Here is a 23926-nt window from a genome sequence, read left to right on the forward strand (position 1 = left end):
TGAAATATAGCCTACAGCATCTAATAGTCATTGGTTGTCCCCAATCCAAAAAATAAACAAGGCTGACTCTGCTTAGCAGCTAAAATCAGGTGGGACCTGGTGCTTTTAGGGTATTTATTTTAAGATGTTTAATTTTAGGGTACTTAGGGTATTTTATGGAATTTATTTTGATCATTTATTTAAATAGTACATCACTGTACACTTTACAATAAAAGACAGTTCCCACCCCTCAGCCTTGTAATCCAAAAAAATTAAAAAGGCAATGGCAGGGAAAGGGAAGGGATTAAGTCCAGCAGATACTGCCTCTTCTCTCCTCCCATGGCCAAGGCAGTGGTAGTTGGAATGTAGGTTATCTTAAACCTACATGTCTGTATACTACATGTGAAGGAAAGAACTATTAAATGTGGTTTTCCTTTGAAAAAATGGTGCTTATGTGATTAGCATAGCAAACACTACCATTTCTCCAAATAAACAAATACACATAGCTCATTAAAATTAAATATGTGCTGTCCTTGCTCAATTTATCATAACAACAAGCCAAGCAAAATATTTATGGACAGTGGAATGAGAAAGGGCAATTTCACAACCTCAGAAATTACATCTGAATAACACCCTTCTGCAACTTTGGATTTTGTTCCCAACATTATGTTGTATAATCAAATTTCTTGGTTTAAATGAACATTTATATTCCCATATTTTCTTTCCTAGAGATAAACATTAGCAATTCTACTAAGAGAAGAATAAGTTTTTTAAATTGTATTTTGACTATGATAAAAAAGATAATATGATATACATTTGATTCATGTTGTGAAAAACAAAAGTAAAACAGTAACTATAAAAATGAGAAATCTGATCAAACTCTGATTTTTACTTCGTTGCTTGATTTGAAGAGATAATCAAAGCTATAGGACAAAGGATACAGGGTAAAAATTACTGTTAGTTGGAGATAATGATGCTATCTGTCTCCTACAAAAGTCTTTATACAAGTCTGATTAACTTCTTTGTTGTTTCAATTCTTATCTGGTTTCAGAGAATTTCACTGTTTTGTTTTTTTTCCTTTCGCAGTGGAATAAACTTTCCAAAAGCTAATTTTGGGTTTGTAGACCAGATACTTGTTGCAGCCTGCAACTAGAGTTGAAAGTGAATACTTAGTCACTTCCATTTACTTATTTTACTCTAAACTTCCATTTCAGAAGTTTTAAATCTTTGAGTCAGATTATGTTAAGCCCGTACTTAGAAATATGTTGGATGTCTTCAGATAGTAAAAGTTGTCGGTGTCCTACATGAGCTTCTCTTGCTTCGTATGTCTTGCAAATAAATTTGGTTTGGTTTGTGGTTTGCCATCAGGAGGTAAACACAAGCATGACTTATACATCTGATTACAAATTTAGAGCCGTGTGTCTCATGGAAAGCCCACTCCTGGAGTGAAAATATGTTAACTACTGAGAACACATATTTTCCCATAATCACTCCTAATTTGTCATAAACCATAATGATACCAATTTGTCATTTAACTCTTAATTATGTCCCAGTTAAATTAATCTCGCGCAGTTCATTCCTTTCTCTTCTGACCTCCCCATTGTTCAGTATTGTCCTGTTGTTCAGGATTCCGTTATGTCACATGGACTCTTTTAAACTTTTCCATTACAACATTGTTCATAGATGAACAATGGGTCCATAGTTTCTATGGCTCAACTACACACAAGAAATTACCTCAGATATTCAGATCTGAACAATACAATTATATTTTTATGTTTGTGTAATAGTATCTGCATGATAACGGTATGCAGTGTAGTTTAAGGAAATGCTTGCTATATTATTCACTTCTTTATTGTAGCACTTACTTGCTTATTGTTTCTAGATAATTTTAAAACAACATTGTGGGGACCCTCTGCTTTATCCAGAAAATGGTTTCCCTTTCTTGTAAATATCTATTATTTCCCCATGCAACTATCAGTTTTGGAGGTGCTGCAATTTTATGATGATATCTCCCTTAAGTCGCAGCTTTTAATGTTACATGGTATATTTTATATGTTATGTTGTCTTCTAAATAAAAAGATTTGAAGAGTAAATAATTGTGTGAATAATTTTGCATTGATAGTTTTTCAGCAACATTACATGAAACTTCTTTTGTGTTTTCAATTTGAAAAAATATAGATCTGTGTTTCAGCTGTTTAGCTGTTCAGGGTTTAGCTGACTTTTCCTTAATTCAGGTACAACCAGCAGTTTCACTGTTGTGTGGTGGAGGTTGACTCTCTTAGTTTTGATGACAACTGCCTCTGCCACTTACAGGTGTTAATGGGAACTATTAGCACCAACTTCCAGGTGTTAATAGAAATGATACAACTGTTAACCTACATTGGGAATACAGTTCAGCATTTGGATAGCTCCTATAACACCCAGAATAGGTGATATAACAAAAATAACAAAAAAATGTCTTGGTTTTTAGACCTGTTCCTGTGGTTATTTGGGGTACTAATTAAGAAAATTGCATTGGATAGACTGCATCAGCAATAGTTTCATAGATTCTAAGAGCAATTAGCAGAAGATTGGTATATGGCATATGTTCTATGTTTGAAAAACTAGAGAGGATAGGGGAAATTGGTGCCATTTTTGGAATCACAATGTCAAATATATCTAGAAAAAGAGATAAAATCTGAGGCACCAAAATATGTGTTTCCCAGTGTTATTAGTAAATATTTGATTTTGTACACTTTTTATGTATATCTATATACCCGGCGTCATGTAAATATTTCTCAGGACTAAAGGAAGCACAAGTGGAAAAAGTTCAAGAAGCTCTAATCTAAAGGATCTATGGAAAGGGGTGCTATTAAAACCCAGGATAGAATAGCTGCCTTCAAATAATGGAGACACTAGTTCAACACACAAGTTCAAGTTTTCCCACACTCTATTGCAGTGGTTCTCAAACTGGGGTCCCCAGATGTTTTTGGCGTTCAACTCCCAGAAATCCTAACAGCTGGTAAACTGGCTGGGATTTCTTGAAGTTGTAGGCCAAAAACATCTGGGGACCCCAGGCTGAGAACCACTGCTCTATGGCCACCTTCTATTGGAATCTCATTGGAATATCTAAAGAGATAGCCTCTCATACTACAGTTTTTCCTCTGTGAAAATGAAAGGTCTATTGTATATTTTATAAAAATTTATGTCACACCCATCCCTGCTGATTGCAAGTAGATTCAAAGAGGTCTTAAGGAGTTGGATGGTGACATTAATTTGTCCTACTAATGAAAGAGTTCTAGAAACTCTAGTCTGATGACTGAGGATCAAAACTTCAGAACCACTGCACTAGCCATCCATGTCTATACTCCCGTCTGCTTCATTTCTTTGCCAGCATCTGTGTTTGTGTACATTCTTAGGCATGCTGTTTGCAAAGGGGATTGGATGCTGGTCATCTTTGCAGACCCTAGAGAAAGAATATTTCACATTCTGTCCATTTTCCCCCTGAATGAAGAAAGAAAATGCCTTGGGACAAGTCTAACAGCTCCAACTGGAAACCAGAACAAATATTGACTGCTTATTTGCTATTTACGCATATGCCCACACATTTATCTTCCCTGTAATAACACATGTGCACTGACATCCAGAATTATTGTTTTCCCTTCCACTGTCTGAAACATTTCTGAAGAGCATTTGGAAGGAAGATTCGGAGCTAATATGCAAAGACAGCCCAGAGCAGGCAATTTAATGGTTGTGCGGCGAAGTGATATGAATTGGCTAAATTATGCTTTTCAAATAAATGTGGTTTCATTTGTTAGGAAACATCTTACTGCAAGTAGGTTTTTCTTAATGAGTATGTTTATCATTCATTAATATTGTAGAGAAACTACTATTATAGTAGGGGTTTAAAAGACTTTATACTTTTAGAAGTTTGTTGAATCTTGTTATTTGTTGAGATTACAAAGACATGCATAGCATATTCTGGCTAAGAAAACTGGTGATTATAAAGAAGTTCAGAGTTTTATAGCTGTGAAAGAGAACCTGTTTCCTACTGAGGTACACATGACCTGCTAGCAGAGTGTGTAGATATTATTATTAGTAGTAGTATATTTATACTCCACTTTATCTCCTCAAAGGGGAATCAAAGCGGCTATCCATCCCGTTCCAAAAGTGGGTGAGCCATAGAGATCAAAGTCCATTCTGTTCTGTGCCATTTTATCCATCCTAATGTATAGACTGCTTATCATAAAAGAATACTCAGTAATACCAAAATAATACAACAAATTATCAATGGCAACAAACACAAATAGGAATGTAGTGTATAAAGTACAAACTGATTCAAAATTTAGGAAAAGCCAAGTTCCTCTTCAACTGTAATCTAAAATCAAATAAAATATGTTGCTTTTAATATAGCAATGGGGACCATATATGTGGGTTGTAATGAAGAAACCTCACTATAATCATTACCAAATGAGAGCTAGATGCCTATTGTACAACAAGCATATGAACTCACATAATTAAAAATACATTTATCATGAGAACTTGTATGTTAGAAGGGATACTATATATACTATATTTCCCTTTGGAATTACACACTGCCCCACAAGAACACCAAATAGGTGTTTTGTGGCTGAGGAAATCACAGTTTTTAATGCATCAGTCATAACTGTACAATTCCTTCTTGTGGCAATCCCAGTCCAATCAGCTTGCCTCTCTCATATTTTAGAAACTGATTTTAGTGACCGGATTCACCAGCAATGGCTTGGAAATCCACATAGACCTGTTAAAATGCCTTGATAGATAGATATGTGTATACAGAAACACACAGGTATGTATGTATACACATCCATCCGTCTATGCCATAGACTATGACTTTCCACATATATTCTATTGAACAACCTTGCTCCTGAGTTGCTCCAATCCATCATTTATCTCATCGTAGATCATGGATGTAGATATTACTTCATATTTCCGAAACCCCCAGTGGTTGTGTTATAGAAGTTATAGCTAGAGACAGGTCATGGTCTAATCAGGAAGACCCAAAAACAGTGGAGTGAAGTGTTCTGTCCCAATATCACAAACTATGAGTAACTGCAGCCCAGCAACATGGCTAGAGAGAGCTTATCCTCATCATAAAGATGCTGTTCCTGCTTCTTGTTAAGACACAAGGCATCAGGTGAACAAAGGCATTTTCCTATTTGGATGCAATTCTGAGCAAAAGCCTTTTGAGAAAGTATCCATACTGCATAATTATAGAAACATTCCATGTTAACTGTCTTGGCTCCATTCTGTGGAATCCTGGATTTTCCGTCCACCTCTCTATCACTTTATTTACTTATATCCCACCTTTCTCCAGGCCTGGACTCAAGGCAAATTTTAAAAGGTCAGAACATTACAATCAAAACATATTGGTAAAATATACACAGCTAAGACTGAAACAGTACTAAAGAGTACAGTTGGCCTTCTGTACAAATGAATTCCCCACCCATGGATTCATCCAACCGCTGGTTGAATATATATTTTTAAAGCTGTTTGGGGCATGTCATCTCTCTCACACCTCACCCAGTGGCTCTACAAAAAGACAGTGGCAGAAGCCGTTCTGGTGAAGGAGCAACTTCGGCAAGGTGGGGGAGAAACCAAGAGGGAGAAAAAGAGTGGTAATAGTAAATGCAGTCCAGCAACAGGTTCCCTTTCATTTTAGAATAATTTTGTTTCAGAAATGTTTTGAATGTGTAAAAGTATAAAATGAAAACTGTGTTTTTCTCCTTCGCTGGCGCTAAGGGGGATGCAATCCAACAAACTTTTGAAGGCCACACATTTCCTCTTCTTACTACAGGATGTACAATATAGTGGTCCAGGAGACCATAAACTGAATATTTTAGGGAAGCTATACTTTCTCTGCTTTAGAGGAAAAGAATGACAAACTTCCTCTGAATAAATCATGCCAAAAAATCTCTGTAAAATTTCTATCATAAGTCAAAGCGCAGTGTATTAAAGCGCTGAGCTGCTGAACTTGTGGACCAAAAAGTCCCAGGTTCAAATCCCGGGAGCGGAATGAGCGCCCACTGTTAGCCCCAGTTCCTGCCAACCTAGCAGTTCGAAAACATGCCAATGTGAGTAGATCAATAGGTACTGCTCCAGCGGGAAGGTAACAGTTCCAAACACTTATGCTGCAAAATCAGTGTGGTGTTGTAGGGTGCATCTACACTGTAAAATTAATGCAGTTTGACACAATTTTAACTGCTATGGCTCAATGCTATAGAATTATGGGATTTGTAATTTTACAAAATCTTTAGTCTTTTCTAACAAAGATTGCTGGTGCTTCTCTCAACTTCAACTCCCAGCTTTCCTTAGTCATGGTAGTTAAAGTGGTGTCGAACTGGATTAATTATATAATGCAGATGCACCCTAGGACTCAAGGTTTCAATCAGACATAGGAACCCCCTGGGTGGGTTTGCACACTTTCTCGGTCTCAGAGGAGACAAAGTCAAACTCCTTTGGAATAAATCTTACCAAGAAAACCCTATGAAAGGGTCTTAGGGTCACCATAAATCAGAAATTAGTGAAGGCACAAAACAATAAAAGAGACCTTGTAATTCTCTCCTCACCCCCTACCCCCACGGTGTGATTTGATTATCTTTTTTTCTGCTTTTCCTTTTCCAGGACTGTTCTGTTTACTTTGACCTCGGTGGTTGTTCTTGTCATCACAACTGACTGGATCAGCTGGGACAAGCTGAATCGTGGATTCCTGCCAAGCGATGAGGTTTCCAGAGCCTTTCTGGCTTCCTTCATCTTAGTGTTTGACCTTCTTATTGTCATGCAGGTACCTTGTCCCAATATTTCTTCCAGAGTGCTGAAGTGGCTTTTTTCTGGCTAGATTTCCACTCTGGCATGTGCTGTTCAGCCAAGACATTCGAAAGTCAAATTAAATGTTTGTTTTGCAGTCACTATTAATAGGCTCACATTACATCAGTGTTCTGAAGGCATTGTTTTAAAAAGCCAATTGGCCTTTTGAAAAGGAGAGGGAATAAAAAAATGTGTATTCTCAACTTTCGCTTGCCAAGCTGGTGACTTTATAAATGGAGATTTCTCTCTTCCCAAATGGCATAGAAGTGAAAAAGGGGAAAGAAAAGTGAAGTAATTTTTGTTATGAAAATCTTTCATTGTGTGGCTAAAAAAATACAATGAAACATGGCTTGTGTTTTTTCTGCCTTCAAGTTAGGTGTCGACTTATGGTGACCCCATGAATTTCATAGGGTTTTCTTAAACAAAGAATACTCAGAGGTGTTTATTCCATTTCCTTCATTTGAAATAGTCTATAGATACATAGTATATGGGAGACCACCAATGAACACCTATGAATAGGTATTCATTGGTGGACTCCCATCCAAGTGCTAACCGAAGCCTAGCTGTAAATGTCCAATATGTGTTTACCACATACTACACACCCTTTGTACTAACATTTTTACAACTTTTCTGTTGACAACTTGTTAAGTCAGATGTCTTCCTCCCAAACAATGTTCCTAAGGAGATAGTTTCTTGTAGACTGTCCAGCCTTTCTGATTTAGTATCTCATGCTAAAATGAGAGTCCTGCACACAAATCAAGACAAAGCTTAAAAGTTCTTTGTGTAACAATTTAGCTTTCTCCTACAACTTGAACATTTTAGCTTTCTACTACAACTTGTACATAGTTTCATAGCTTTCTACTACAACTTAAACCTTTTCCAGCAGGTAAAAGAAGAATGTAATCTATTTTATAGGTGGATTCTTTTTCAAAAATAATCCCTCAACTATATTTAAAAATTGAAATTTCTCTCTCTCTCTTTTATCCTTCCATGGTTGTTTTTTATTCTTGTTATTTTTGAAGTTGTCAGCAATGTTAATGCCATTTTTCTGAGAGACGCCGAGTATTTTCCTTAAATATGATATCCACATAGTGAGTGGAAATTTTGCATGGCAGTTAGCCTGGCTTCAGTGGGGTTAATCGTAAGTGATTTCATGACTGCAGTTCATTGGCTTAAGCTATGTTTGCACACACAAGTCTCAGTCCAAAATTACATATTTTAAAGTCCCATTTATTTAAAAGAATAAGTTATACATGTTTAATTATATCTTGCTGAAACAAATTGGGTTTAATAGTGTTGAACTTGTCTGGATTATGCTGTATTGATACAAATATTAGAACACTCTCATGTACTAAGAGTTATAGGAATAGATTTTGTTGTTATCTGCTGTTAAGTTGACCAATCTATGGTAACCCTATGGATAAAAGACCTCCAAATCATCCTTTTATCAACAGGTCCTGCAGGTCATGGTCATGACTTCTTTGATTGAATCTATCCATCTGAAATGTGGTCTTCCGCTTTCCCTACAGCTGTGGGTCTCAACCTGTGGGTCTCCAGGTGTTTTAGCCTACAACTTCCAGAAATTCCTGCCAGTTTACTAGCTGTTAGGATTTCTGGGAATTGAAGGCCAAAAACATCTGGGAACCCCAGATTGAGAACCACTGCCCTACAGCCTTATACCTTACCCAGTATTATTGTCTTTCCTAATGAAACATGTCTTCCTAAGGACAACCGTTTCAGTTTAGTCAACTTGACTTCTAGAGAAATTTTCTCTAGGACTCCCAAATTTCTCTTTTTAGCAGTCCAAACTATCTGTGAAACTCTTCGCCAGTCCACATTTCAAATGAGTTGTTTTTCTTCTTATCAGATTTCTTCATTATCTGTCTTTCATCATCATACAAAGAAATGGGAAATATGATGAAGTACAAGATGGTAAAAACTGTGTTTGATTCACATTTGAGATTTACTATGAGTTTCATCAACGACAAAATATTAACTACACCATATATGTCTGCGGGGGTCTGAATGTATTTAAACAATTAATGCAAATATACATCAGACAATGCATAAAAATAGAAAAAAGTATACCAGAAATACATACTAACCCCATGCAGGAAATATGTGTGCTGTGTGTGCATGTGTGTGTGTGTAATCTTACAACTCAATACAGGACTGAGATAAGAAGAGAAAGCCAGTGGGGTTCTGACAAATGCAATGAAAATGAAACTGACAGGTTTTCACCGTCTTAACCAGCTAGCAGGTGACATGAAGACTCAGCTGATGAACCTGCATGACAGCCCAGAAAGCCACTATCAGTCAGGGTCAACACTATTGAATGAGATGGGCAAATACTGCAGCCTTATATAAAATAGCTTCCAGTATTTCAGTGGCAGAACAGAGGTTCAAGCACCTGATTCTCCTGTGAACATTTTTATATTACAGCAGAAAAGAGTAAAGGCATGATGACCAACATGTGGATTTCAAAATTGTATTGGAACCCCTTAGCACTGCCCTTCATGGGCAAAGTGAGGAGTGATGGAAATTGTCATCCAGTATCAAATATGTCTCCATCTATGGATAAAAGGCTTTTCAGAAATATTTCTTGGCATCTTTACTTTTTTGAAAATCGCCCACCTTGAAATACTGGCTTCATGCTTTATAGTTGCCCCTATAACTTACACAAGTCATCCATATGGTGAATTTCATTAGACTTGGGAGATAGTTGGACAATTGCCCCTTATGTAATTCCTGTGTCCCTTTGTAGAATAACCTACTCGAATTCCTTTTCTGCAAACTGCTCCGCAATGGTAACACAGTATAATCCAGATTGTGTCGGTTGATCCATGGTGGCAAGTGCACAAACATTTTAAAGCAGGGTTGGACAATTGTGTCTCCAGACATTTTTGGACTCCCACAACCCTCACAATTCACTATACCAGCTAGGGCTAAAGATCTGATGGGCAGTTACCCACTTCTGCTTTAAAAATTTCCAGCCCATTCCATTGCTATGAATGCTTGATATTCAAGTGCCACTCTCCTGAAAAATGCCAGAGCAAGCTGTTGGCACAACAGTTGTGTTACTACTTATGTCATGACCTGTCTTGGTGCAACAAAAAGAAAATTAGTACAACTTTCTATACCTTTGACAAAAAATGGCACATATGTGAGCACCTCTTTTAAAACTTTATACTTTTCTTCTCCACCTTCACAACATATTTAATGAGATGCAAGAAACTTTCTAATAAATGAATCCACTCTATGTGGCCGCAACAAGGAACATGAATAAGAATAACCCATACATTATCCTACGCAACGCTGAATATCATTATGCTGAAAGCACCGGATGCTATTGTCCGCTGCCACCATTATTACTAAATCATTCTTTTGACTATGAAAAATGAAGTCACCACAGTATGACCTTGAGGGTACCGTGCGCAGACGAAAACTTCATTTCAAAATCCTTGGCTTCGGTGCGCTTTTGTGTTCTTTTAAAAAACACCATGCAGAATAAGTCTTATGTTTAATTGCATTTTTGAAGATGTTTGCACAGCAGAGCGGTTATTTAAAGATATTTATCCAGGATGCACAACTAAGATGACTCATCTTATTTACAAGGTGGCTTTGGCACCAGAGAATTGCCATTTGCAATAAAATTAGATTGACTCCAGTTGGCACTAAATTACAGATGAAGATATAATTGCAGGAAAAGTCTTCAAGGAAACCAAATAATAGTTAGCCAATTCACAATTCTTATTAAGAGGTAATTAGTTGCAATTACAATTCTGAGCTCCCCAAAGCAAGTTAGTTATCATTATTCTAATAACTTCTCAAAAGTAACTCTATTTTTATTTATTTTTAAAAATCTAAATGCTACAAATTCTGGTCTATGGTAGAACACATACTCCTCTCATTCATCTTGTCATCATTTCAGCCCTGGCAGCAAGTCATAAGGAACATTTCTAGGCAGCACTTGATCCATGCAATATTTCTCCTGTGTTATTTCATGCCTCAGTGTGTGCAAAATACATGTGTGAAATGATCTAAGTAAATACACAAATAAGTTTCAGCTTTTTTCTTTCTATTTGTTCTTGTCTTCTCCTCCTCTTTCACCTTCTTCATCGTATTATGCAATGTTAGAGAGAAAGGGCTTATCTACATGGACTAAAAATAAATCATACTCCGCTCACAGGCACTCTGATCCTGAACACACAATGTCTATCACAATTTGTTTGTAAAGTGTTTCTTTGAACTTTAAACCATTTTTAAAAACTTGCCTTTTACCCCAATATTTAACAGAAAATCTAGACATCTAGGTCTGTGGCCAGCCCTCCAGGAGGCATCACTTCATTATGTCACTAAGGAGCCTCCGGTGGCCTAGGGGATAAAGCCTCGTGACTTGAAGGTTGGGTTGCTGACCTGAAGGCTGCCAGGTTCGAATCCCACCCGGGGAGAGCACGGATGAGCTCCCTCTATCAGCTCCAGCTCCATGCGGGGACATGAGAGAAGCCTCCCACAAGGATGGTAAATACATCAAAAACATCCGCGCGTCCCCTGGGCAATGTCCTTGCAGACGGCCAATTCTCTCACTCCAGAAGCAACTCCGGTTGCTCCTGACACGAAAAAAAAAAAAAACTATGTCACTGGGAGAGAATTTTGTGGTTGGCAGAACTGGTTGGTGGGAGGTCGGCATTCCTACTAGGTAATGGTTCTTTCTTGAGTTGAATTTTATTTAGCTTCAAAAAGATTTGTATGTGTGAATATTTGCATATCAGTCTATTAGTATTATCACACTTCCACTTAAGAGAAAATACATGAATCCACATGCATTACTGAAAAAAGCGAAGTGTCCATAGCCATGTGGCAAAAAATAATGTAACCAGAAATAAAGTGAAGAATTGGAAATGTGAACCACCTCCTAAGAATGAGATGAACTCATCAGGGGGATATCTCACCATGATGTGGTATTAATGGGGCTACGTCAGGATCAGTGCAGACCAGAAAAATATGGTGCCAAAAAAGAGAATGTTTTTCACGATTGTAGATAAACCCAGAAATGAATCCCAGTGCAATTTTCCCTTATTCAACATTTTAGAACTACAGTAGAGTCTCACTTATCCAACATAAACGGGCCGGCAGAATGTTGGATAAGCAAATATGTTGGATAATAAGGAGGGATTAAGGAAAAGCCTATTAAACATGAAATTAGGTTATGATTTTACAAATTAAGCACCAAAACATCATGTTATACAACAAATTTGACAGAAAAAGTAGTAATGTTATGTAGTAATTACTGTATTTACAAATTTAGCACCAAAATATCACAATGTATTGAAAACATTGACTACAAAAATGCATTGGATAATCCAAAATGTTGGATAAGCGAGTGTTGGATAAGTGAGACTCTACTGTAGTTACTTCTTGAATAGGTGCATTAAGTACTTCCCCTTTCAACTGAAAACAAGGATATTTTGTGTTGTCAAAGTGCTCTAACATGTTTAATATTATAAAAAACCCAATAACATCAAGACTGAGAGGCTCAGGAGGTCAGCGAGTTGGTGACCTATTGTTCTGAGCTGCCTTGCTGTCATAAACTGCCCCAAATTTCAGACTGGAGGCAAGGTAAGAAATAACAGCAACAATAATTACAGCACATACATGTACAGTCACACAATCTAGATGGATCAGATCAAAGTCATATCTAACCAGTATTCTATTCCCACCCTTGCCAGCTATGTGTTAATGGAAAATCCACAAGCCTGGCATAACAAACACTAGTGTGTATCAACAAATTGTATTCAGGCATATTAGAGGTAACTATAGCCATGGTAACTAGAAACCATTAATTTTTCTAAGCCCTTTACAACATATAATTCAAAGGACTATTTTAGTGCTATAGAATTTTATATAATAAAGTTGGTACAGTAATATTAACAGCATTCCTGATATAAACACTCTGGGATCAACATCTAAGGATTTCCTCCAAGAGAAAGTTGGCGAGTGAAGACAGTAAGGGACAATCTTTTCAGTTTGGGTCACCGATACATCATTTATGGAAAACACTCCCCAACTAGCACCACCTGATCCAAGGTTGACTCTAGAGACACCTGCATATGTCATATTGGGTCACTGGGGACATCACCTTGTTCAGCAATCCCTCTGTACACACAGCTGCAGCCACTGCTTCCATAGTTATTTAGTAGCTCTAGAGAGGTTGGAGACACAAAGATATCCTCCATTATCCTATCTTTCCATAATAGGAAATCTAGAGCTGTTTTCTCCATGCTCCTATTGACTGAAACGCAGCCAAACTGCCTGGGTGGAACTATCTCTCTCAAATGACTGTGGGGACATGTTTTGGCAGATAACAGTTCTGCTGTTTGCTTATGGGCGGAAGTGGAGAAGGAGACAGAAGCAACCTTGGTTGACTTTTACATTCTGCCAAACCAATGAAGAATTAATGAATCACTATTCCTACTACATTTCAAGCTGTTTTCTAATGACACAATCCATGGGGTTCATGTGACTATTGTAGATATGTAACAAGGTCATTTTGTGTGAGTCTTTCTCAGACAACCAACACATCCTGTCGCATATGGTCATAATGTCCCCATGCTCTTTCCTGTTTCAAAGGATTACCCCAAGCAAAATATCTCCCATGGTGCTTTGTGTGTATCTTGTAAGAGGATCAGGACACACAATTGTTGCTGTACTTATATTTTGCTGCTTTCTTCCAATCTCACTTTATAAGAATTATTGGTCTCCAGAGGATGAAACCAATTGAAGAAAAATGTATTAGTCGAAGTACTTGAAGTGCAGCTTTACAGACATAAGGACCATCCTTTTTCTTCTATTCTAGTTCATGCAGATTGATGTAGCGACAGATGAAGTTCTGGATTTGTATGTGCAGAGGCCATAGGGAGCCAATGTTGACAGTAAGAAAGATAGACAACAGATCTGAGGGATCTGATTGAATATCTAATAGAAATCTTTATTTCTCACACAAAATTTACTTAAAGGAAACTGATGAAACTTTTATTTGAATAAGTTACATTTGAAGTCTTTGATTATTTTCCAAAATTGAAAACTAATAAATGGGAAATAGAAAAAAGTGGATTGGTATGAGTGTGTGTGTGTGTTTCTCTTTAGCATGTACATTAAATATCAGGATACCCTACCTCACAACCTCTGAGGATGCCTGCCATAGATGTGGGCGAAACGTCAAGAGAGAATACTTCTAGAACATGGCCATACAGCCCAGAAAACATACAACAACCCTATCAGGATACTGCAGGATACCCTAAGCAGCATCACATAACATGGCATGCTATACAAGTCCTTAAGGAAACAATTATAGTGAGGGCAAGTGATTGGTGCCCATAAATGGGCATTGCACAAGTTCATCATGTGAACTCATGTAAATCAAGCCCAAACATCTGGCAGGGAAGATGATGACAGCAATAATTTGCCTTATATCCTCTCTTGACTAAAATGTACTTTCTGTTTAGAGTCTTATATATGTTTATAATTCTAACATTTATTTCTTCTCTGCAAATGTGGAAGTATTTGTACAGTTCCTTTCAAGATGAAAGCTTTTGGCTTTTGAAGCTTTTGAAATGTGAAATTCTTGATATAAGATTGCTTCTTCATGGGAATCTTAGCATCTTTGCAAGTGCTCAGCCAGATTCTATAAACATGGTCAAAGCTATTCTATTGTATTTTACATAGCTCAATCATTCAGTGCCTCAACGTTTACCCCTTGCGGCTACCTCCATGCTCAATGTTCACTACTTTGACCTATCTTGACATGCATTAGTCTAGCTGACCTACCTTATCAAACTTATCTGACTTTTCCCTTCTGGATTTAATTAATTGGATGAAGGGAAGCAAGGTCAATTGTTGACCTCATATCAATCAGGACGCATTTTTCTTAGATGTTTAACTTATCCACCAAATTTCATATGCACCTTGACATTTCCTTCAAGACTTCATATGATTAGTGGCATCTGTCAAGTCTGTGTGCCCCTTACCCTACCTCATTCATCATTCAGAGAGCTGCAACACAAAATATTGGTGGCTAAACCCCTTTTCTGTGCTGTATATGTAACATGTATACTTTTAAGGTTGCTATAATGGTTAAAAAATAGGTTGCAGGAAGCTTCCACAATCAGGAAGTCATCGCCATTATATAATTAAATGGCATAATTCTGTCAAAGTTAGCAATGATTGATTATGGGTAGAGATCACATTATTGATAACAAAAGTAACTATGGTATCACATGGAAAGTGGTATTTGGATGTCAGGACAAACGTTTATGGGCACTATGAAGTTAGATAGTTCCAAGCCAAAATTAATATTATATAGAAGTCTGTATGGCGAGAAATACATGGATTTATGACTCATATTGTAATTGGATCCTTACTCTGAACAGTTTCTGTAAGTCAGTTTCATTAATCAGAGACCGTGACATTTTTGACCTTACTATAATAGCAGATCAGTTAGAGGTCTAACTGAAGTTATCTTCTGAAGAAACAATACATTACTGCTTGAGACCTCAGAACCATTTCATCAGAAAAGCATCATTTTCATCAGAAAAAAGGTTTCAGTATATTAGGGTTTAGGACAGTTTGAAATCTGAATCAAAAAATGGCAAATGATGGCTTTCTGTCTTTATAATAAATCAATGCATTAGTGATAGAAGGTTCATTTTTCCAATCTTCTGTGCAAAACAACCATGATCAATAAATGCACATAAAATGTAATAATATAAGATATTTTTTTCTTCTCTTTTAAAATTTTGTGTAGATTTGCTCATTGTGTTTTTCTTTGTTATCCTTCTACTTTGACAAGAGCTCATCTTATTAAATAAAAAAAATATTGGAAGAGGTTGGGGTAGGGAGGGACAAGTATATACAAATCAGCAACTCAGCACATATGTTTCATGTCAGAAGACAACTTTAAAAAAATATTCAAAATATGTATCTGCCAATCTCCCAGGTATTCAGATGATACTCAGAATAATTTTTAGTTTAAGGGGGAGGGGGAGCAATGGATATTGAGTAAGCAGCTTTGGAGTGTAGGATAACAAGCATCTTTACAAGCACCAAAAGGTCAGTTGAATTGGACTTCAGTGAATATCAATAGTTAAACAAAATGTTTGGAGCATAGCAGTGTATATACTCTCTGTTGTCAATAGATTTGGATGCAAGAATACTTTCGGAAAAAGCCAGTCATTTAACAACACATGTATGCAGCTCTGTCTTTTATGACAATTATATACAACAAGAGGACAATTAGTTTCCTTATAGCTCTGGACAGCAAGAGCAAGCAAGTTTATGAGTGGACTTCTTGGAGAGAGGCTAGGCCCACTTGCCCCATTCCTGAAAGTGGGTGGTCAGCAGAATTTGTTGACATAGTCATCATTACTTCCTTTGCATATTTGCATATAAAGCCTGAAACCCACTTTTTTCCCATATAAAAGATGAATATGTGGGCAAATTTTCTTCAACACTTGCCATTGGATAGCATTCTTGTTCATACTAAAAGCAGCATAGAATCATAGAATAGTAGAGTTGGAAGAGACCTCGTGGAGCATCCAGTCCAACCCCCCGCTAAGAAGCAGGAAATCGCATTCAAAGTACCCCCGACAGATGGCCATCCAGCCTCTGCTTAAAAGCCTCCAAAGAAGGAGCCTCCACCACACTCCGGGGGAGAGAGTTCCACTGCCGAACAGCTCTCACAGTGAGGAAGTTCTTCCTGATGTTCAGGTGGAATCTCCTTTCCTGTAGTTTGAAGCCATTGTTCCGTGTCCTAGTCTGCAGGGCAACAGAAAACAAGCTTGCTCCCTCCTCCCTATGACTTCCCCTCACATATTTGTACATGGCTATCATGTCTCCTCTCAGCCTTCTCTTCTGCAGGCTAAACATGCCCAGCTCTCTAAGCCGCTCCTCATAGGGCTTGTTCTCCAGACCTTTGATCATTTTAGTCGCCCCCCTCTGGACTCTTTCCAGCTTGTCAACATCTCCCTTCAACTGTGGTGCCCAAAATTGCACACAGTATTCCAGGTGTGGTCTGACCAAGGCAGAATAGAGGCTAGCTTATGTGGACACTAAATGTTCTTACCCAACATTTTACAGTTTCTTTCCTTGATGCAACTGCTTTATTCTGCTTAATAGAAGGACCTTTCTTGTTGTTTGGGTTGGTAACTGAGCTGGTAGTGGCCAAGAACTTGGTTATTTGGGGGGGGGGGGTTGCTGCTCCTGGCTCTATGGAAGAAAATCTGTAGCACTCAGTTGTCACTCTGAATCATTTCCTGTTGCAAGTGGGAATAGGTATGTTGTATTATTTTGCTGAAGGACCCCATTGATTTTCACTAGTGAGTTCCTATTTCTCCTGAGATGTTACTGTCTGTATGACGAGAGACTTCATCACATGAGGAATTTTTAGTATCCTAGGATGCTTCTGCTCCAGTTCAGGGACAGATGGGCATGCAGCACATCACACAACATCCCTCAACTTCCAGCAGAGATCCTGCCCACAAGGGAGCCAGCACATTTCTGCCCCAGTTGGGTGATGGTTCCCCTGTGTGATGGAGGAAGAGTCACTGCACCGTAGCGGTGCCTGGGGTGATGGAGTCACCCATATGCCTGCTGTTTTGCCACACTTGTGGGCGAAGTGGCTTGGGGGTTGGCTGTGTAATAAGGTCACAGGCCTTGCTTTACCTACCACCAACACTGACATATTGGTAATGTGACTTCCACATTTTTCAGTTATTGGCTAGTCATTGTTGCTATTGAATGACGTTTTTACCAAGCAGTACTGCTGCACAGTTCATTATCTATATGTAGTATTGGTTACATTACATATACATTATCTATATGCAATGTTGGTTTAACCCGCTGCCCGGTGGCGCAGCGGGTTAAACCGCTGAGCTACTGAACTTGCTGACCGAAAGGTCAGTGGTTCGAATACGGGAAGCGGGGTGAGCTCCTGCTGTTAGCCCCATCTTCTGCCAACTTAGCAGTTTGAAAACATGCAAATGTGAGTAGATCAATAGATACCGCTCTGGCGAGAAGGTAACAGCGCTCCATGCAGTCATGCCAGCTACATGACCTTGGAGGTATCTATGGACAATGCTGGCTCTTCGGCTTAGAAATGGAGATGAATACCAACCCCCAGAGTCGGACACGACTAGATTTAATGTTGGAAAAACCTTTATCTTTACCTAGTGTTGGTTAAGAGAGACAAACATTCTGATGTGCAAAATAATAAAACATGTGTAGAACTTAGGAAAAGCCAAAAAAAAAAAAAAAGCTTTATTTCCTGCAATTTCTCAATGCAGTAAAAGCTATTCTGGTAAATGTGATTAGTCTCAGCTGAGAATATCCATCTGCCATAATATTTCTCTGGCTGACTTCATTTTTCTTAAATGTATATATAGCAATGCCTATATTGTTTCATTTGTCCCCTACTGTTTAGTATATTACAAAGATTAGCCCTCAGAAAGTTCATTCCCAGTGACAGTCCTTAAAAACAAAAGCTTTATGTTAACCATGGGTATACTTGAATTTTTGTTATGTCTAAGCAGCAATATAGTTAGTTAAACATCTAACGTTACCTACTTAGGGAGTAGAATGTGAGCGCTTATCTAAACTAGATCCCTATAATATGTTTTGTCTGTCCTGTAAGATGGCAACACAACTGAATTGGTGCATGAATATCAATTGTTTTCATATGAATAAATAAATAATAAGGAATCTGAGGAAATAAGAAGGAATAAGAAGGAAAACATGCAAATGTGAGTAGATGGATAGGTACCGCTCCGGCAGGAAGGTAACAGCGCTTCATGTAGTAATGTCAGCCACATGACCTTGGAGGTGTCAACGGACAACACCAGCTCTTCGGCTTAGAAATGGAGATGAGCACCAACCACCAGAGTCAGACACGACTAGACTTAATGTCAGGGGGGAAACGTTACCCTTACCTAATGGGAAAGCATGGTGCACCAGACCATAGGATTATCTAATCTAGTATCCTCCTTCCCACTGTGATCATGAACAGCCTGATAATCCACAGAATAGAATAGACTAACTTTATTCTCATTGTACATTGTACAACAACATTAAATGCTTTCCCCAGCACACATCACAAAAACAGCACACCCATCCTGCAACACTCCAACTACCACTGTACAGCCCCCAATGCTATGTCAATGCAAAACCATGGGGTTCAATGTAGTTACGGCTCTAGGATAAAAGCTATCTTTCAGTCTGTTTGTCCTTGTCTTTGTCACGCTGTACCATCTGCCAGATGATAATATTTTTTTTAAAAAAAAGAATATGCTGGGTGAGATGGATCTTTCAGACTGTACTAAACTTTCTTAAGCCTGCGGAAGTTATAAAGTTCTTCCGAAGAGGGGAAAGGGCAAGTAATGATTCTCTGTGCAGTAGCAGTGACCCTTTGGAGCGTCTTCCTATCTGCCATGGTGCAGTTACCAAACCATGCGCAGATGCAGTAGGTTAGGACACCCTCTATAGCACAGCAGTAGAAAGTCACTAGCACTTTTCATTCAGTTGTTGGTTCCTTAGAAGTCTCAGATAGTACAGTAGAGTCTCACTTATCCAATACTCGCTTATCTAAGCTTCTGGATAATCCAAGCCATTTTTGTAGTCAATGTTTTCAATAGATCATGATATTTTGGTGCTAAATTCATAAATACAGTAATTACTACATAGCATTACTGCATATTGAACTACTTTTTCTGTGAAATTTGTTGTATAACATGATGTTTTGGTGCTTAATTTGTATAATCATAACCTAATTTGATGATTAATAGGCTTTTCCATAATCCCTCCTTATTATCCAAGATATTCGCTTATCCAAGCTTCTGCTGGCCTGTTTAGCTTGGATAAGTGAGACTCTACTGTACAATCTCTGCTGGGACCTGTTAACCAAGAAGTAATCACTATTCACTGTAAGCCAATTTCACTGCAGTCCTGACTTATAGTTGTTTCCCAGCTGTCTGTTTCTTCCTCCTAATTTCTCTTCATTTAGCGTACTACTTCTGAAGTGCTCATAAATGTTTTTGATGCAGAAAATAAGTCTTACAAGAGATAAGCTGCTAAACTTTTAGCACTGTTCCTTATAAATGGAAGTTAACGAGTAAAAGGTTTTCAAACTAAAATGATGACATCATAAATTACTGTTTTTAAAAAAGAAGAGATGAATACAACATGATTATTTATTGTGGCCAAAGAGCAAGAAATATACTACAAAGCAGCAAGATCAAGGAAAAGTAGGCCACATATACAGTTGCATGCTCAGTAAAACACTGGGGTCTTTATTTTATTTTCCTATTTCAAATTTGGTTTGAGACTGTGAGAAACCTTTTTGCATTTTCAGAAATGACAGGTGATGAATCTGTAAAGCAATAGGAAACTACACCTAGCATCATGAGCTGGACTTGCAATTTCATCACTTTCAGGGTTCATGTTTAAAGTCATAAATGACTTTTCTACCTTTTCAGCCATGCTGTGCCCCAACCAAACAGGTTTGGAGGTGTTTCAGATTAAAGTGCTGGGAAAAGTGCATCACAGGGTTCATTGAGAGAAGCAATTGGGAAAGAGGTCCCTCCAGCTGCTATTCCCAATCCATCTCATGACCGGAAGAGTACTGCAGATGTCATTTCCAGCACCCTGCTTTGCAATACTTTGTACACACTTCAACATAGCTGCAAAGGCAGTTTTTTTGGGTTGATGGGATAACATCATCAGCTGTGGCTACAGCAACAGAGGTGAACCATCATAGTTACATTGAACTATGTTTGCAGATGGGTTTCCCAAAAATACTGTTAATTGATAAGAGATTAACCACTCTTTGCAACTTTATAAAGAGAAAAAAGTTCTGGAGAACATGCTCAACTATTTCCAGTGCTTTCACTCCATACAAAAATATTCGCTCATTACCTGGGACCTTATTAAATTGACATTCTAAAAATGCTGATAGCAACCATTTGAAGCTGGCAAGAGTAAATGCTTTTCTGTATTTAGCAATAGTTAATGAGTACCAATATGAAGCTATGAAAAAATTCCATTGCCATAACAGTTACTGTAAAATGATGAAGAACAAGAGCCCTGGCTCTTCCATTGCAAGCCTAGGTCAATTAGTCTTTGGGCCATACAAAAGTGAGCTTTCCAACTGCCCAGAAACTGAGCAGAAAAAGCAAGCTGGTAATTTGGCTCTTTCAGGTGCAATTAAAAATCAATTGCAGCTAGCATTTTAGGGCATCGGTCCAAGCATTACATTGAACTGATTGAATACCAACTCCCAGGTAGATAGTTGCATTGGTAACACACAAAGGTAAGCCCAATAATTTTATGAGAAAACCAGACAGAATTCTTTCTTCTTGCTAGTTAAGCCCTGTGATCCAGATATGGATCTCATAAGTGAGCTGACTGGAAGAGATAAATAGATATAGTGAATTGTTTGTACACTTTAAAAAGGAGACAGGTCAATGTAGAGGTTTCTTTTTAAAAAAATTGTTCTGTTTTGCTTTACATTTTGCTAGAAACAAATAAAATAGCCTGTACCTAAATAGTAAATACTATTTCATGGAGTAAAAATCTGCACTAGCAAAGTTGCACTGGATAACAACTTTGTGCAAACCATAGCATAAAGTAGTTGCACAACAGAAGGTTCAAGAGCAGTGGTTTTCAACCTGGGGTCCCCAGATGTTTTTGGCCTTCAACTCCAAGAAATCCTAACAGCTGGCAAACTTCTGGGATTTCTGGGAGTTGTAGGCCAAAAACATCTGGGGACCCCAGGTTGAGAGCCACTGTTCAAGAGGTTGCGTAACAGCTAAAGGGCAAAAAAACAAAAAAAAACAAACAAAACCCTCCCACCTTTTACTGTAGACCACCCTGAGCTAATTCTGAAAACAAAAAAACGAAGACTTTTAGGATCTGATCAGTGCAATGAAAATAAATGTTTGCAGAGCTTCTGCCATGACCATGTTTATCAATGCAGTCCTGCCAAGACCTGCCACATAGAAGCTCTTTATATAATCATATATTTAGATTAGGGACATCTGCTTAATTTAGAAATGAAAATGTGGAACAGTTGTCCAGAAGTACCACTTCAGAATAGATCTCGCATCATGCACGGTGATTGATTTGAGTGCTGTCCTCACTCTCAGAAGATATCTATAGAAAGCTATCCTGTCATGGAATGTATTCTAGCCTGCTGGTTGCTTTATTTTATGCTGAGAGATGCTTTCAAATAATGCACTTCCCCACCTGCGGCGTGAAATAGTACAGCCTCCGGAGGTCTGAATGACGTTCTCTCGCCAAACCATGTAGGTTGTTGGCACTCAAATACCTGAAATGCCCACTTTGTTCCAAAATGGATTGTGTGTGTTAAGCTTCTCTTTGTCGAGCTTAAGTCTTACTGTTACATTCATCTTCAGAACTGCCCTTTCAGGTGGTTCTATTTATTCCCGTTTTCTGAACATTATCTGTTTGGTTTTTTTAAAATCAAAATAAATGTGTGTAAACTCTGACTCTAAATGCACCTTAAAGGCTTTCATGGGGAGCTTGGGATCTTGCAGACAACAGGGACAATAATCCTCTTTGGACATGCCGATACGTATTAGCAGTAGCTTATTGTACAGTAAAGAAATGGTTTGCTGTTAGCTTTATTGTATACAGAAGCAGCAGGAGAAAATATGAGTAATGTTGTGCATCTGATTGTTTCTTTCCTACATTGCCAATTAAATGGCAGTTGTTTGTGCTTCCTGGGAAGGCTTGATGGCTACTGGAGAGTATGTTAGTTGAAAGGCATACTTATTTTTATTGCTTTTGAGAGCTTTGCACCATACTATAAAGCTGCTGCCAGTTTTACATAACAAAAGGAATGTGCATGCTTAATCACTAGGTGTCTTGCAATAATGAGTATGCTAGCCATATTAGCATCTGTTATAATAATACTTTATTGTGGCCATTAATGGGTAATTTTGTTCCTCCACTCTGTGCAGTGGTAGGAAAATTATTTCCCTCATTTTATTTACATGCAGTAACAATCAGATGTTATCGTTTTCTTCTTTCCTGGGAACACTTAATTTTTCTACTTTGTTCCATTGGGGTTATGCCTTTTATAAAAAAATAAATTGCTTTAAAACAATGGAAAATAAATGTGTCTGGGATCTTAATGCAAGAGCACACTTGGCATCCCATGAGTTAGCATCAAAACATATTTTAAAGTCTCCACATTGGCTATTAGTTATTGTGGCCCATTGGATGGTGTTATCAAATTATAGTATTGAATTGAGTTAGTGTGGTGATGAATTAATCCTTGCGAAGCAGCATTTGTCTATAGTGGGAGAAAATTATAAACTCCGTACGTGGACAGGACGTGTCACATGGTGGTACCTTTCATTCTCTTTATATAAGTTAAGCATATCTTATCCAGAATGCAAAATCTGAAATTGTCTGCATATGTGACTGAGATAGAGACACATGTGCTTTCTAATGGTTTCGTGTATGAAAACTTTGGTTCATACACAAAAGTATTTAAAATAGTGTATGAAATTACCTTTAGGCTATGTGTATAAGGTGTATAAGAAACATAAATGAATTTCATGTTTTGATGTGAGTGTCATCTCCAAGATATCTCATTATACATATGCAAATATGTGTATTCCAAAATCTGGAGGGAAAAATCAAATTCCTAAACACCTCTAGTTCCAAGTATTTTGGATAAAGGATTTTCAATTTTTCCCAACTACATTGCAGAATTGGCCAAGCCACCATGGTTCCTGAAAGGTGTGAAATTAGTCCAGTTTTGAATATAACAGCACATTGAAATTATGCCTAGCTGTAATTTCCAACCTTAGGTCTCCAGGTATTGCCAGACTTCAACTCGCATGATCCCCTGAAATCATTTGGTCAAGGATAATGACAGCTGTCATTCCACAATATCTGGTGTTAAGATCTAATGAGATATAATAATAAGTGAGAGGCACCAGAAGAACAATAACTTGCCTTTCTAGTTTTGTATATAAATTTAAGTTTCCAACTTCATTAATTCTGAAAAGTTCCCTTTAGCTGTTATTATCTATAAAAAAGAAAT

At 37.8% G+C, this 23926-nt stretch overlaps 1 protein-coding gene across 6 annotated transcripts in view; it reads left to right on the top strand.

The window, feature by feature from the left end:
* The window catches only part of tmem117 (transmembrane protein 117), a 370721-nt gene that overhangs the window by 268649 nt on the left and 78146 nt on the right, over positions 1-23926 (top strand). For all 6 annotated transcript variants that reach the window (XM_062982502.1, XM_062982504.1, XM_062982501.1 and 3 more), the window contains one exon: positions 6622-6781. In XM_062982502.1, coding sequence (XP_062838572.1) covers positions 6622-6781 — 160 coding nt within the window. The remainder of the gene's footprint in view (positions 1-6621; positions 6782-23926) is intronic.

The sequence above is a fragment of the Anolis carolinensis genome, chromosome 5, assembly GCF_035594765.1.
Source record: "Anolis carolinensis isolate JA03-04 chromosome 5, rAnoCar3.1.pri, whole genome shotgun sequence".
Classification (NCBI taxonomy): domain Eukaryota; kingdom Metazoa; phylum Chordata; class Lepidosauria; order Squamata; family Dactyloidae; genus Anolis; species Anolis carolinensis.